General features: G+C 38.2%; 1 protein-coding gene across 2 annotated transcripts in view; it reads left to right on the top strand.

Annotated features, from left to right (window-relative positions):
* The window catches only part of LOC101172155 (protein FAM19A2), a 124,960-nt gene that overhangs the window by 82,682 nt on the left and 26,389 nt on the right, over positions 1-15,889 (top strand). For both annotated transcript variants that reach the window (XM_004068798.3, XM_020703220.2), the window contains exon 2: positions 1,312-1,424. In XM_004068798.3, coding sequence (XP_004068846.1) covers positions 1,313-1,424 — 112 coding nt within the window. In that variant the 5' untranslated portion in view covers position 1,312. The remainder of the gene's footprint in view (positions 1-1,311; positions 1,425-15,889) is intronic.

Here is a 15,889-nt window from a genome sequence, read left to right as displayed (position 1 = left end):
AGATTGGGGAGCTCAAAGGGTTCTAAAACCTGATGGAAGGGCTGGACCACAAGCAGAAGCATACCCATAAAGGGTTTTGGTAATACACTTTATTAGAGAAAAAAATAACATGCAATCTTGATGAAATTTTTATTAAAAATTATTATAGAACCTTTTGGAGTTTTTTAAATTAGAAACTGTGACTTTTTCTCATTTTGCTGGTAATTGCACCAATGGGTTGATGTCTCTCTGTGAGGATTAAGTACTTAAGTTTGGTTTTTGGTCATGGTCTTTTTGCTGTTTTCCCTTTTGCCAGTCACTCCAGGTTTAGGTTGCAAATTAAACATGGCTATCTTGATTTACCATAATTATCATCAGTGTATTTAAGTCATTGGTTTTCAGTTTGTCATTGTCAGGTCATCTTCTTTGTCACCCTCCTTTGTTTCTCCATGATTTTGGTCAAGTTTAAGTTTATATATTGAAAGTTTGAGTTTCTACCACCATGTCTGGTCACCTGCGTCTTGGATCCTACACCTCCCAGGGAGCAACGCAAATGTAGGGAAATGCTGCATTCATGTGGTGTTGGAATGATCGGAAAAATGCCTGACCGACTTGGAAAACACACATGAAGATCAGAAAAACTACAAAATCTACCAATACTACGTGAATGTAAAATAACTTTCTGCGCCTAAATACATTTCAGTGTGTGCCCCCATCTATGGGGATGCACCAGAATTACAGGGAAAACAAAACATTAATATGGATTATCAGTATTAATTATCCCAGTCTGGTGGGCCAGATTAAATAGAGGCATATTTAGATGAACCTTCTTCACGCTAAAACCTTTGCATTTGGAAGACTCCATTTTGGTGATACTGCTCATCTGCAGTCAAGAAGGGAAAGCATTTGCAGCTAATCTGGGGTTGATGGGTGTGATCCAAATCCCTGCATTGCCTCTGATGCATTTATTGGCTTGACTAAGAGAGAGAAAAAAACAAGAATAAGCAAAGTGCTCTGTGTGGTCAATTGGGGCAGAAAAAGCACCACATGAATGCAGTCAAGCCATTTAAATCCTCTGCAGTCTGTAGCTACAGTCACATTTTGGTCACTTGTTGTGTCTCAGCTTGTTAATCCTTCACACCATGAAGATTCCACTTTAAAAACCCTGCAGATCCACACTTGTGGCTTTTAAAAGTTACGTTAATTGCCCACATGTGCCAAGTGAAAACTAGGGGGCCTGGTTGGTTTGTGCCCAAGTGATCTGCGCTTTTGTCTGCTTATTTGGCTTTTTGTTAATTTTATGCCACATTTTGTCAATTTTCTTTTTCCCAGGATGCGGGAAAGGGACCTCCAGAGTGGGTGCAGGAGGGTGCTTCTGCTGACCGCCTGTATGCTGTCTCTCTGGGGACAACTGACCAGTTCATCGTCACACAGAAGCCACATAGGTACTCTGACAAGCTCCTTTTCCTTCCAGGAAATATTGTTAAAATATCATTCTCATGAAACATGCAATACATACGGTACATAATTTATCGATGTGCAATAAATGACAATGCTCATAGAAAAGAAAAAAAACTGTGCATTTGGCTGAATCATTATAGAGTCATGAAAGAAATTATAATGTTTAATAGTTTTACTGAACTGTAACTCACCCCAACAATATGATAAAATGCTTCATATGATGCATGATAATAGATTACAGGTGGAGCAGTCAAGAGCACACATGCAACACTTTTTGTTCAACCGATCTTATTAGATTTACCTTTTTGTTTTTTGTTTTTTTAGACTATCAGTGGACCAATGTAAAATAATTAAAGCCATGTGTACTGTTGTATGGCCCACAAGCGCAACCCTCCCATGCCCCCACCACACCCCATTATCCCCTTTTTATCTGCTCGCACTGGCTGAGTGGATGCTTCAGGCCTTTCACTCTCCTCCTGGAGGTGATGAAGAGGTCTATATAATTTTCAGAAGAATTGGTAAAAGTAAGCTTTTGAATTTCCTTGGTAACTGAGGTTTTTTGTTAACCCCGCCCAGATTCCTAATGAAATTATATTTCTTCAGCTTAAGTTATCGATTTATGAATTAAATGTTGAGTAATTCCAGTAAATGTGAGTACAACAAGGAAACGCTTCCTTTGCGAGCTTGCCTTGCTAAAACCTTTCAAAATCTACCACTTCTAATGCCAACAATTTGCCCAGTTAGCTTCCCAATGATGCTCGAAGACTTGAATCGAAATTGCGGATGAGTCTTCATTACCAGCTCATATATTATTTCGTTTTTGAGAGTTATGGATTTTTACAGAATGGTCTTTTCTCAGAGTTTGCAATTTGTTGACGGTCTCTTGGCAGCCGTCTCGCTTCCATGTCTCCATTCAAAGCTTGCAGAGAACACTTCTCATTGAAAGGCAACAAAAAAATATCTTTTTTCTTTTGATTTGCATTTGTGGTTCTCTGTCTGTGTTAATACAAAATGATTGAAATACTTGCTGTCACATTTGAACACACAGATGCAAATTTTTGATGCGAATGTTTGTACATTCTATTTGATCTATTTGTTTTAAGTTCTCACATCGAATATACAAGCTCGTCCATTTAGAAACATTTTTAGCTTCATAGCCAAACCATTTAATATTCATTTAATTTGTCCTGTCCAACAGCTGAGCACGCAGATAGGAGCTGAAAGCTGAAATGAGTTTATGGATCTTCAGACAAACAAGAGTGTATATTTGTATAAACCCCTTTTGTATTTGAGGCTAAGCTTTATTTATAATAATTATGTTTATATGAACTGGACGGAAAAAAGAAGGGAGAGGGAGAGAGTGGGATGTTAGAGATGGGGGATAAGGGGTTAAGATGGAAAAGATGGGGGGGGCAGTTGATAATACAGAGTCATAACATAGGACTGTCATAAGTAAATTGCATTACTTCGTTCTCACATACACGCACCAATAACTAGTCTGTACCAGATATTTACAGGTTTTAAGTATATTCAAACATGGAAAACTTATCTCACAGGACGCACCGACTGAAATTAACTTATGCACACAGACAGATACACACGATATTTACACATCCTACATTCTTGGAGAGGGTTGTAAAAACAGTACCCACGCCCATATTTGTGCAAAAGTGAATAAGCAGGTGGGTTGAATTAATGTGTGCTTCTTAGAGTGTGCTTTGTTCACATTGAATGCTCCAGCAAAGAAAGGAGGCTCGGCACCCAGAACCAGCAGCAGACAGCAGCCCAGCTAATCCAGCGAGCTAGGGGGCAGGAGCCAGGGAACAACGAGACCATCCCCCTTTGTTGAGTTTTAAGTGTGTCTTGGAGGAGAAAGTTTTGCTCAAAAAAGAATTAAAAAAACAATCTGGTCCTTGCACTGAGTAACTGCTGCGGCCCATAACTATTAAAAGGTATTTACAAAAGTTAATATGAAATCAGCCAAGCACCAAATGAGAAAACACAATTCCAGAAATCAGGTATGCAAGTTTCTTTAAATACACACGTGTTGGAAGCAGATTCCAGAAACTTTCTGTAATGGCTGGATCTCTGAGAGTGATGGTAGAAACTTTGACTGCACATTGATATAATGAGCCTTGTTCTAACTTTAGGAAAAATGGCACAAAGGCAAGGGGGAGACGGCCCCAGGCATCAGCGTAAAACACAAATATGACAAGTAAAAGACCTTGATTGGATGATGATTGGTGGGAAATGGAGAGAAGGGACACTTTTGTGAATATGAAAAAAGTGTCTTTCAAGGTATTCTTTAAACCAAATCCTGAAAAGCGGATGAAACGTTGTAACATAAGTAGAAGAACTGTAGAGTTTCAGCTTTGCTGTAAAATAATTCCTGTCAGGAGACAGAGTGATTTATACATATTTTTTGGTTTATGATGAGTTTTTTATTGCACAGGGATTAAAAAGTCTGATCTAGAATGGTTATTATCTTACACGTGGTTACCTCACATTAGAATTTTTGAGAATAACAAATTCCAAAAATGTCTGCATACTGCTAATGATCAGACAAAGTCCCACTCTGATTATCTTTTGATTTATTTTCAAAGTGTTCCCAGTGGTCTTTTAACTACAATTATGCTATTATTAGCCCAAATCTAAAAACCTGTGTTGTTTTCTAGGACATAGGTTTTGCAGAGTGGCACTTGTTCATAAGAAATTTGAATTGTGGGTGGGGGTATTAGCACTAAGCAACCCCCCCTTCCTGTCAATCATTACATACTCTCCCGCTATACCTTACAGCCCAATAGACCCACCTACCTAACATTAGTGGTGCAACAAAAATGGCGAACAATATTAGAGCTATCCAGCTGTACAGTTTAGATCCAGATGCCAGCTCAGCTTATACCCCGACGATTGGAGCACCTCTGTGACAGGTACCGCTTGTGCTATCTAAGGCATGTTAACGTTGGGAGTGGGGTCATCTGGAACCCATAAGACGGCGTCCTTAACATTTTATTTCAATGATTTTTGATTTTCACTGGTGTACATAGCAGATATGAAATCCTGTCCACCTTTGTCATGGGAGGGAGAACACATCAATGTAAGGGTGAGGTCATCTGGACCCCACAAAACAGCACAAGAGCTACAAGATTTTTTCAACACCGTTTTTTCTTCTGCTCCTGATTCCCCATGATTTGACGAAAGAAACACTCAGAAAAACTGTTTTGAGTTCAATCTTCTAAAAATATGTCTTCCATCATGAGAAAAATACCACAAGAACATGTTAAAAACAGGATTTTCATGGAGTGGGTCTTTTATCAAACTTTGATGAATAGCAGCATTTCTTTAAATGGGGACTACCAATTATCCAGTGTCTTTGTATCACTGTTAATACCCTGGACTTGAACAAAGGGGCCATGTTGTTTTAGACAGTCCTGGATTTTATTCTTTGATGTTCCATCTGGGTAAACCAGCAGTCAAGCAGGTACTGCATGCAGACATTGAGGATAAATTATTAAATTTTTAAGTTTAGCAGGCTTTGTTTTGTTTTTCTTTAGCATTACTTTACACCTGTGGATTTTGCACTTATTCATGTGATTTATTATGGGTTTGGGAAGCAGCCAGCAGAGGTAGTGTGGCCTTGTTCTCTCTGGGCTGCACTGACACTTCTGTAATCATGCTGCCTCTCCCTGAGCTACAGAGGTCAGACCAAGGTGGACCCAATAAACAAACCTCTTTAGCCCTTCTGTTTATTGAGGTGGGGCTTTACCACAGCAATTGAACTGCTTACCATTGCCTGACTGAAGAGGCTAAGCTAACTGTGAACACACACATGTCTATATATAACTATAACCTGTGTAATAAGACCAATCCATCCCCCACAGCACCATTTACATCCTTTAGCTAGTCTTGAAAAACAGGAAACAGTGAGGAATGTGAAGAAGGACCAGGGTATTTTGGAGAAAGAGTGTTGCATTAATAGCTACTTTTCGCCTGTACAATTTGTTTTAGTCCCTTCAATAGGATTCATAATGATGTGCCCACGTCAGGAAGGAGCCTCATTATTTAGACATTTTGCTGAGAGATTGCTTTCTATTCTCTCAAGTAAAAAATGGGATTTGTTGCAAACTTTGATGTAAAGTTGGTTTTTCTCCACTATGAGGTGCAGGGGTTTCAAATCATAGTAACAGTTGGAAGTTTTTATGAGCCATGTATAGTGAAAACTGTTCAATTCTCTGTTGCTCTGAAAATCTGTTGCTAAAAAATGCCAGTGGGCTAATGGGCTGATGCTGCTATCTTTTTTCTTTTGAGTTAATTGTTAGTGAAGGTGCAAAGCTGAACAGTTTGTAGATCAAGGAGGTACTTAAAAATAGTTTTTCAAAGAAACATTTTCATTTTTGATTATATAATTGCAAATAGAACATCGTGATGGTTTGCGAGCAGAGAACATCATCAACCCGATGGAAACGCTTGACGATGACCTTTGTATCGCTTTCGTTTTAGAACAGTCTGAAAGCTTTTACCTATTTACAATATATGCATAATACAAAAGGACAATATAACATTTTTTAAGTTCAAAACACAATTATGCAATTTTGAAAACACTGTAAACATAAATGCAACTGAATCCACTGGCAATATAAGATGTGGCATGACATAACATGACATGACTGGTCAGAGACGTGCAAAGGCCACGTTAGTCAAATACACAAAGCAAGGACAATAGTGATGGAAAGATCAATTGTTAAAGTCTGGAATGAGGGGTCATCATGCAAAAGTGTACAGAAAGAAGATGTGGTTCAGTTGTTGTAAGAGTAACAGACATAATGACACCACTTGTAGACACGAAGACACAATGGATTGAGCAAAGAAAACCACAGATGAAACAGATTTCCCAACAATGTATATGACACTTCTTAGCGTACCCTCTTAGCCATGGCCTCCACAGTAACCGCCTTGCGGTATGAAACTGCGTACCAAAGGAACAAATATAAAGTGTTGTACTTGATGTTGATACAGATGTTCAAAATCGGGTAGGGAAATATAAAGTTTGAAAAAGTGAACCTTCCTAAAAAGTAAAGCAAAGCGAAAGACTTCCATTATTCTTTCTCTTTTTGCTTTTCCCCACCCTCATAATTCCTGGCCAATGACTGAAGAGATTTTCAGCCACATGCTTTTGTTTACAAGCTACGGTCTGAAACAGAAATGTCCGGTTGATAGGCAGTGGTTCAGGACTTGATCCGAACCAAATTAAGGGGACTTGGTCTGGACCAGTGGAATTTTTCAGTCTGAAAACACCCTTAAAAGAGAAGCCTGATAGTCGCTACTGGAGCTACTTCACACATTATTACCAATGTCACACAATTTAAGAGTTTTTCTGAAACTTTAAAGCTGAAATTAGCTGGAATTAGCAGATATTACTCAGTGAAAGGAAAATGCACAGTATTCCTGATCGACAGCATGGGGCAACAGCGTGAAACAATGCTAACAAGTGTGTTGTTTACTCCAACACTATGGCACAACAGTTAAATAAGGACAGAGCATGATAACCCACAAAGACTGTACAAACTTTAATACTGATGTCTACAGGAAGGTATACTATTTGCAAACTATTTGACAAAAAAGGTAAGTTTCATGATTTACCACCATGCAATAAGATATGGAATAATTGCTCTTATGAAAATGTGCTAAGACTATAAAATGAGGTTTGTAATTAAGAGCAAAGCAGAAAAGACCTAGCAAGTGTGTAAAGTGTGTCTTCAGGGAAAGTTTCTTCCCACTTAAAATAGAAATCCTAATAAAATCTTTTTGTCCTCCATGTGTGTTTTTTTTCTCTTTTTATCATACATAATAGGACTATAGTTGTTTTTTACCTTGAGATGTTTCAACTGGCCTGCAGTCTTCCTTAGAAGCTTTCACACCTGTCATGGTGTGTCACTGTCAGCTGTAAACGCAGTCTCATTCAAGGACGTCTTGTCGAAAAGTTTATGTCAGCAAAACAGAACGGATGTTTACCCTGTAGTTCGAAAATGATACTTTTAAAAGCAAACAGTGTAGACCCCTTACTGAACACTGACAGATAAAAGGCCAGACTTATCAAAAGTGCAGAAATGTGGGTCTCTGTGTTTTCCATTTAAACAGGATGAGGAAAAGCAGGATTTCAATGTGACCTAGAAGTTTTTTTGGTCAAGGTAAAAATAGCACAGCCTTTATTGGCATATCAACCTGACAATGTTCAGAAACATATTTTTTTTATTTGTGGGCGATCAAAGCATGGAAAGGCAAATACAAGTTAGATATTAGAACCAAATGATGGACGAAACAAAGAATCGCAGCCTATGGCTACAGGCAGAGTGAATGAATCTGCCTGTGGGTGTATGTGTGTGTGTGTGTGTGTGGTGTGGGGGGGGGGGGGGGGGTTACCCATTCATACCTCTTGATGCAAATATGGACCAAACCATTTTGGCTCCAATATCACCATAAGTCAGCATATACTTGAAAGTGAAAAGATAGTTGAGTTTTTTTTTTTTTCAAAGCTTGGGGTAAAATCAAGAGTCAAGGGGTTAAGGGATTTTCTAACAACACAGACTCAAATAATATTTTTTCATTATCCCAGGTTTCTGCCACTGAACATAGTTGGACTCAACATACATTTAAGGTAGCTGTGATCAATATATCAAAACAATGGAGTAAGGGAATGAAAAAAGTAATTCAGCCAATTAAAGATAACACTACTAGCAAGAAAACAGTGTAGGGAAGGTGGGTTTTATTCTAAAATTAACATTACAGTATACTTTTTTGTTTGGAGTTATTTAATATCAGTACAACTGAGGGTTGTGAGAAATTTTGCTTTGTTCACTCAAGTTGAAAATGGGATTTGTCTTTCACTGTCAACCATGAGGAGCAGGTTTGAAGGGGAGAAATAGTATAGCTGTAAAAAAAATGTCTGTTTCCAATAAATAAGCCAAAGGCCAAAGAAGAGAATTGCTGCTGTCACTTTTTCATCATGACTTTATATCTGGTAAGGTTGCAAAGATCAACACATTTGGAAATAATTATTTTTTTCAATATATATATTTTTATTTTCTTTGTCCTATTAAAACTAAAATGAGCAAAGAAAATTCACAATTAAAATGAGCAAACAAAGTCACAATATGGTACAAGAGTAAACACTTGTTCTGTAAGTGATCTTTCTGTTTTGACGTACAGTATCCCTTAGCCCAAATGCACATTGCAGAATTACTGATCAAGAACAAAATGATTTTTTTTTTTTCATTCTTATTATACACACACAGGAGGCCACACAGTTTTCTATTTAGGTGAAACCATGCACCAGCTCTCATTAGAATTTCTGAGGAAATTTCCATATCTGCTTATGGTAGGGACTTTTTAAAAAACTGTGTGATGTCCTCTCCGGATGGATTCCCAAGCTAATTTTCATGCCCAGGGGATTTTAAAAGAATTATTTAAACTGAAGCAGAGAAATATTTGGATTTTTTGTTTTATTTTATTGTTTGTAGCCACACAAAATGTTTCTTCTGGGCCCTGATCATGAAGAAATCCAGTGAGAGTGGAGGGATTTGCATTGCCATCATCTTCTGGATGAATAAATAAGTACATAACAGAAGTTATTAAAAGATAAAAAAGAAAAGAATTGTAAACATTTTTGACAGTTTTAAATAAAATAAGACTTAATAATAGGAGATCCCCTAAAGGGAAAAACAAATGTGGGAAAAGGCTTGCCATGCTTGATGAGCCAGGCTGAAGCCCCAAACAGATCTCTTTCCCTGCCCTTTATGCTTTTTTTTTACCTTGTCATTTCTTCTCAGACATTCCCCTGCATGTGGGTTCTGTCAGCTTCATGTCTTAGAGGGCCCTAAAATGCTGTAGATGTTGTGAATCTTTGCAGTTGCATGTTAGCATGAATAAGCCTGTTGCACGCTCTTCATCTCAGGTCAGTGTGAAACCCTTGCCCAGAGATAGCACGACATTATACCGAATGGTTGCGAGTAGGTCATCCTCACCCTGGGGATGTGCCAGAATGCGACTGTGGAGCATTCGTGCTGACATTTGGAGAGCCGGTGAACGATGCAATGGAGGACGGTTAGCAAGCAGAGAAAGATTGAGATGGAGATGTGGGGCTGCTTGAGATGCACTGTGGGGATGACAGGGGTCAGCTCGCCCCATCTCCCAGTGGCAGTTCGTGAGATTAGAAAACCCTCAAACGTCCTTTGCTATATGCATCTGAATGGCAGCTGAATAGATGAGCCACGAGTGGCTGCGTGTGGCCTTGGTTGTATCCTCTGTCTGCCGCTCTGAGGAGCCATCTGAGGAGAGCTGGAGACCAACTCATGTACAGACAGAATATCAATAGTTTTGCGCATGAAAAGGAAATAGTTCAGCCAAGAGTTAGCGGGAAATATTGGAAATATTTCGAGTCATTCATAGAAGGATAAATACAAACCTATTTGGTAACACTTTATTACTCTCCAATTCAATTCATTTATAAACTGTTAGTCAATGAGTTATAAATGACTTGTTAATAAACAATTAACAGTTTGTTAGGGATTTATAAATATGCCTTATGATGATTTATACGTGTTACTGGGACGTCATTTTAAATTTACAACAGGCCTTATTAACTGTTAGCAAACAAGGAAAAGTTTACATGTAATAAAAAAAAACAGATGGCACGAATGAAAATGTACATAGCTAGAAACGATCAATAAATACAAATGTCACTTCTGCATAGGTGCTCTACAGAAGGTAATTGGGATGTTATGAGGAAAAGAAATTGTAAATAAAAAATATGCACAACATGAGGTGTTGTAAAAAGGGGTGGGATCATACAAGTTTTTTTTTTACCCACTCCTTTTCAATTACATTGTTTTGTTTTATCTGTCTATTTTTAGCTCGTATTATTTCATTTTTTGTTTGAAACAAAATTCTTTAAAATAAACATAAAAAAAACGAGTACACACTAGATTCTTCTTGGTACAGATGGGATTCAATAGGAGCACAAAATGAGCATGACTGCGACTAAAGACTGGCATCTAAAAAAATCGAAGCCATAACAGGATCATGTGTGGGCTTGATATTTTCCTTTTAGAATCATGTGACGGTTGCATTGAGGCTGTTTTTCAAAGTGTCATTTAACAGCCAAGTAGATAACCTGAATAATTATTTTTGACACTAATTTGAGACCTAATTTTTTTGTTGTCACACGGAACAAGTATATGTGTCCACAAAACTGTGTGGTAAAGCCGGTGTCAAAAGTGCAACCAGAACAAAAACTTCACCTGAACGCTGTCTCCTACTACACCTTTCTCCAATCGCATGGAATCAATCTATGATATAAAGAAACACACACTGGCATAATAGCGCAAAACAAATTCTTTTGATTTCATTGCAACAGAAAAAGCCCCCTCACTGCTTCAGAAACACGTGTGCCAGAAATATTCCATCTCCATTCCCTCTCTAATTACAGCTCAAATGTAAACCCATTATCCCTCACCACATTATGAGCTACCTCTGGTGATTCTGAAACTCAAAGAAATGAGGATTTTTAGGTTTTGATAGGAATTGAAAGAAAGCCTGCTGATAATGATTTCAGCTGATGAATGCAATTAGTGAAGAGGTGCTAACAGCCTCGCAGTAATTGGGTCTTGCAAACTAAAAGCCTGTCCTTACCCAGCAATTAAAGCAACCTCCCTTAAAGTTAGTCAATTGTATTGCTGTTAATGGTCCATGCTTGGCTGAAGCTTAGTGGTGGGAAGAGGTGAGTTCTCTTTCAATCTGGCCTCAGCTTCAGTTCTTATTACAGTTTCTCTGCTGTGTTAAAGTTTTTGTGTGAAGACTCTCTTTTGGTTATTTATTTATTTTTTGAGGGATTAATTTGTTTGTGTGGTGATTAACTGCTCCTCAGACTGTGTTATAGGACAGGCTGTCTGATGCATATTGTTACATATCATTAACTTTGAGATCAGTTGCAGTTTCACAAAGAAGAAAAATGATGTTGCTTCATTGCTTTCAGATATTTGAAGAAGACAGCAGTGCACCCTTAACTTAAAATGACTTTATCATATTTTTTTACATAGATGATTTGACAAGGTTAGAATAGATCAAATCTACTTAATATGATGCTGCTCTATGCATGTAAGGGGATAGGGGAGTCAGAAAGATGCAACACTGTATTTTCTGCACTAAAACCTTTAAAAGTCTTACTTCATTTCACTCTTCCTTGACACTGCGCCTTCCAATCCAAAGTGTCTTATATATATATCTGTGTAAACAGATATTGAAGTGATTTGAGAGGTAAATGCTCTGTTCTTTTTCCCTGTACCTTGGCTTTGTTGTTCATGTTGTGGCATATCGTGTCAGGGGTTGCTACTGCAAATCAGTTGTTAGTGATTTGCACAGGTTTAGCGAGAGTTTTTTTTAAGCCAGATGCCCTTCCTGACACAACCCTGTATTTTATCCGGGGTGGGGGCATGCACAGGGAGACCCAGACTTGGGCCACCTTGTGGCTACATAGTTAGGCAGTAGCATGAAAGGTCTTGCCTAACCCTTGTGGTATCTTATGGGGTCCAGATGACTCCACCCTTACATTGACGTGTTACTATGACAAAGGTGGATAAAGGTGAAGAGGATTTCATGTAATCCATGGACACCAGTGAAGATCACAAATCATTGAAGAAAAAAGGTTCAGCGCACAGTCTAGTGCAGAGGTGGGCACTGAGGGCCGCATTCCTGCATGTTTTCCAGCATACCCTGCTCTGGCATGTTCTGATTGGCTGGACACACCTGAACCAGGTAATCAGCCACGAGTAGGGCAAGACTATCTGGAAATCATGCAGACACACCGGCCCTCGAGGCCTGGAATTGCCCACCCCTGGTCTAGTGGGTCTAGCTGACCCAACGTTAAAGTGCCTTGATAGCTCAAGGGATAAGGATCCACACTGGATTAAGCTCATCACGCCCCTGGGAGGCAAACCCTTTCTTCAATTCCTAAAAACAATATCATACTCCACTATCAGAAAGACTATCAAAACGTTTGATATTTGCATGCATTTACGTAACTAACCCCCCTGACTATTACATTATATACACATTTGTTCCCTTCTTGTATACTTGCACTTTGTTTAGTAAAGTTAAGGGGGGCAAAACAGGACACCACCCGTAAGTCACTAACAAACCGGTGTCTCTGATTGGTCAAAGTATGTATGACATTCAAACAAAAGTTCAACTGGTTGAACTTTCAGTGTGCATTCAATGAACGCCTGGTTTGCATGTAGACCTTGAAAACGGACTTAAAAGATTTTGTAGCAATACATGAATGCGAGAGTTTGTAACGTGAAAGCCTGAAACATGGGTTTACAGGCATTTACATGGAGTTTTTATTGAAAATGGTCACATTCATGTAAGTTGCCAAGGTCGGTGTTTACATTGCTTCACACGTAAGAAACAACAAAGCCAACTTTTAGGAGTCTATTGATAAATCAATGGAAAAAATATATGAACGGGAAAATATATTTCCTTTTTATTATGAGAATTTTTAAAAATTATTTGTGAGGAAAAGGTAGGGAAAAAAATAATGACTGAAGAACCGTATAGGAACATAGCAATATGCGGATTCTTAAAAAAAGGATGTGAAAACTCTTTTGCCACCACAATGACGAACTGACAGATGGAATGAATTGCCTCTAGCTTATCAAACATATCAGATATTTACAACCTGTCTGCACGGTCCCTGTGGTTCCAGGAGATTAAAGACATCAAAGAGCAGGACCAACTGCTGAGTATCTAGTGAGTTAAAGCCAAAGGATGTGTAGAAAAGTCAAAGGCTGCCAGAAAAAGGATTATTTCTTGTACGATCCAAGCTGTACATTAAGGAGTCAAATGTTGGTTTATCAATTATTAATTCACCTTTGGAACTTAAAAAAAAAACCTAAACTCTTAAATTCATATCAGTTTAACTTTAATTGTAAGGGGATAGTGAGCAACTATGAGTGTTGTAGTGAAAATCTACTGTCAAATCTGTGAATTATCTAAATATTTACTGACTGTTTGAGTTTGAATAATTACATGGAAATGTAATTTCAAGAAATACTTTTTTTTGAGTTTTATTAAAAAGTATATTTGGGTTATCCCATTTAAAAAAATGATTTAATGTTTTCATTACTAACATAAGAAATGAACATTTATACAAAATATGCTAGAACTTGTTTGTTATATTTTTAAAGTAGCTTTTAAAAATATAACATTCAAGACTTTCAAAACTATTTTCATTGACAGATAACTTTGTTAATTTGTTCTGAGAACTTTTAATGGGGATTTGACGCAAACATCTTAAAAACATTCTCTCGAAAATCTCAAATTACAGTATTTTATGTCAAGATACTACACAGAAATGCTCCGTTTAATGATAAAAGGAGGTAAATAAAATAATATTTGGGGAAAATCTTCTGTTTATTAAATTCATTTATTTTTAAAATGTGTTTCAAAAGTTTCGGATCAGGGCTCGATATTAGATAATCAAGATCAAATGAATCTGAATCGGATCGGGACCCAAAAAAACCTCATTGGGACATCTTAGTTATTTCTATTGTCTCGTTTTTAGTTCGCCATTATTGTTTGTTAGATTCTCTTTTAACAGTTTTGCATTTTATCTTTCAGTCACAGGCATCCTCCCTTAGGTCTGGCAGGGATGTTTGTGTAACCCTTGTGCTATCCTAGGCACTTTAACGTTGGGAGTTGGGTCATCTAGACCCACTAGACAGTGCGCTGAACCTTTTTTCTTCAATGATTTGTGATCTTCACTGGTGTCCATGGATTACATGAAATCTTTCCACCTTTATCCACCTGTGTCATGGTAGGGAGAACACGTCAATGTAAGGGTGGGGTCATCTAAGATAGCACAAGGGTTAATTTAAACTTTTGCTACATCTGTCCCACAACTTGTAACAATTCACCCTCCTTGCTCCTCCGCGCTTCTGCGTCTCTGTCAGCTTCTACAACACATGACCTCAAAGTTTTATTGAAATAACACCTGTTGAATCAACACAAGTTTTCAGTCTTCACTTCATGTGCTGAAACTCATCTGTAGCCAAACAATATTTATCATCCACATCATTCTGAGACAATTATTGCCTGCCAAAAGCCAACTTTATTAAATTAAAAAATACAATACAATACTCATAAAAATCAACTCCAAATTTAGTCTACATTTTTTTCCTCTATTGGATGAACATGTTTTAAACGATTTTCTCTGTGTCATGATCACACGCACTTCCCTTTGGATCTCTTCCTTGAGGGCGGTTTATGATGTCCCCTCCAGCCTCAGGTCCAATGCATTCTTAGTGCTTCCCATTGTTTTGCCATTCATGCATATCTAAGATGATGTCAGGAAAATCTCCTTTATCTCTTTGGCTGTAAGTCCCTGTGTTTTCCAGTACTGGCTTACAGCTTAAAGGGTTAACTTTAAATAATTAGCTTAAGAAACTGTCGCCTGAAACATTTTTGTCATGCAGTTTGGTCACGAAAATCCTAACAGATTTTATGAATACCCATCTGTACTTGGGCAATGTTTTGGAGGAATTCCATAGGGAGAGTTGTCATTCAGCTTTGGGTGGCATCCTCTATTCTCCTTTGAGTAATGCTATGCTACGACCTGGTGGTTATTCACTAGAGGCTGGATAATGACTGAATAAAATGAAATATAAGCTTCTATAATGCAGTCTATCAATTGCTTCCCTGACTTCTGGCTGCACTCCAAGATCTTTTTGCCTTCTGGCTCACATCTCCTCAGGAACGAGGCAGAGTGAGAGTGTCCACATTGCACCATAAAAATAGCTACCTAGGCTGAGCATTGCATTTATGGGAATGGGCTGGAGCATAAAATGTAATGGTTTGGACCAGTGGAGTTCTCCTGAAATGGTTTTCTTTCAAAGAATGTTTGTCGACATAATTTTGAGCAAGATGGTCTATTAAAAAGAGGACCATTTCTACTGAGCTGTCAGTGGGTGGAGGGGTCAGATGCTCTTTTAATGGTGTCCTCAGGCAGCCCAATATTCATTTGGTGGGTCTGTGCCAGCGACCGTCTCTCCACTAATGAGATAATATTGTTTTCTACCACAAGGTTTTAGTTAGCATAAGTAGCTAAATATACCTCTCACTTAGCAGCATTGTTAATATAATTACATGAGATCCTGATTTAGAGAGCAAAAATCTGTGACCCTCAACCATGGAAAATGGGAACAAAAGTGTTTTTCTTGCTTTCAGATGATGCTCTACTTCTACTGCTCCACATGGTTTCTCACATATTGCAGATTGCAGTTCAGATCACAGTGGCTCTCTCCTTGTTCCATAAAAATACAGTTGATCTGCCCCCCCTTCCTCATAGTTGATCTAGTCATGAAGGTTTCATGACAAGCTGCCTGTCACTCAGTACTGG

Source organism: Oryzias latipes, chromosome 5 (assembly GCF_002234675.1).
Source record: "Oryzias latipes chromosome 5, ASM223467v1".
In the NCBI taxonomy this organism is placed as follows: domain Eukaryota; kingdom Metazoa; phylum Chordata; class Actinopteri; order Beloniformes; family Adrianichthyidae; genus Oryzias; species Oryzias latipes.
The sequence above is the reverse complement of the archived record's forward strand: the minus strand, read 5'-3'. Positions and strand labels throughout refer to the sequence as shown.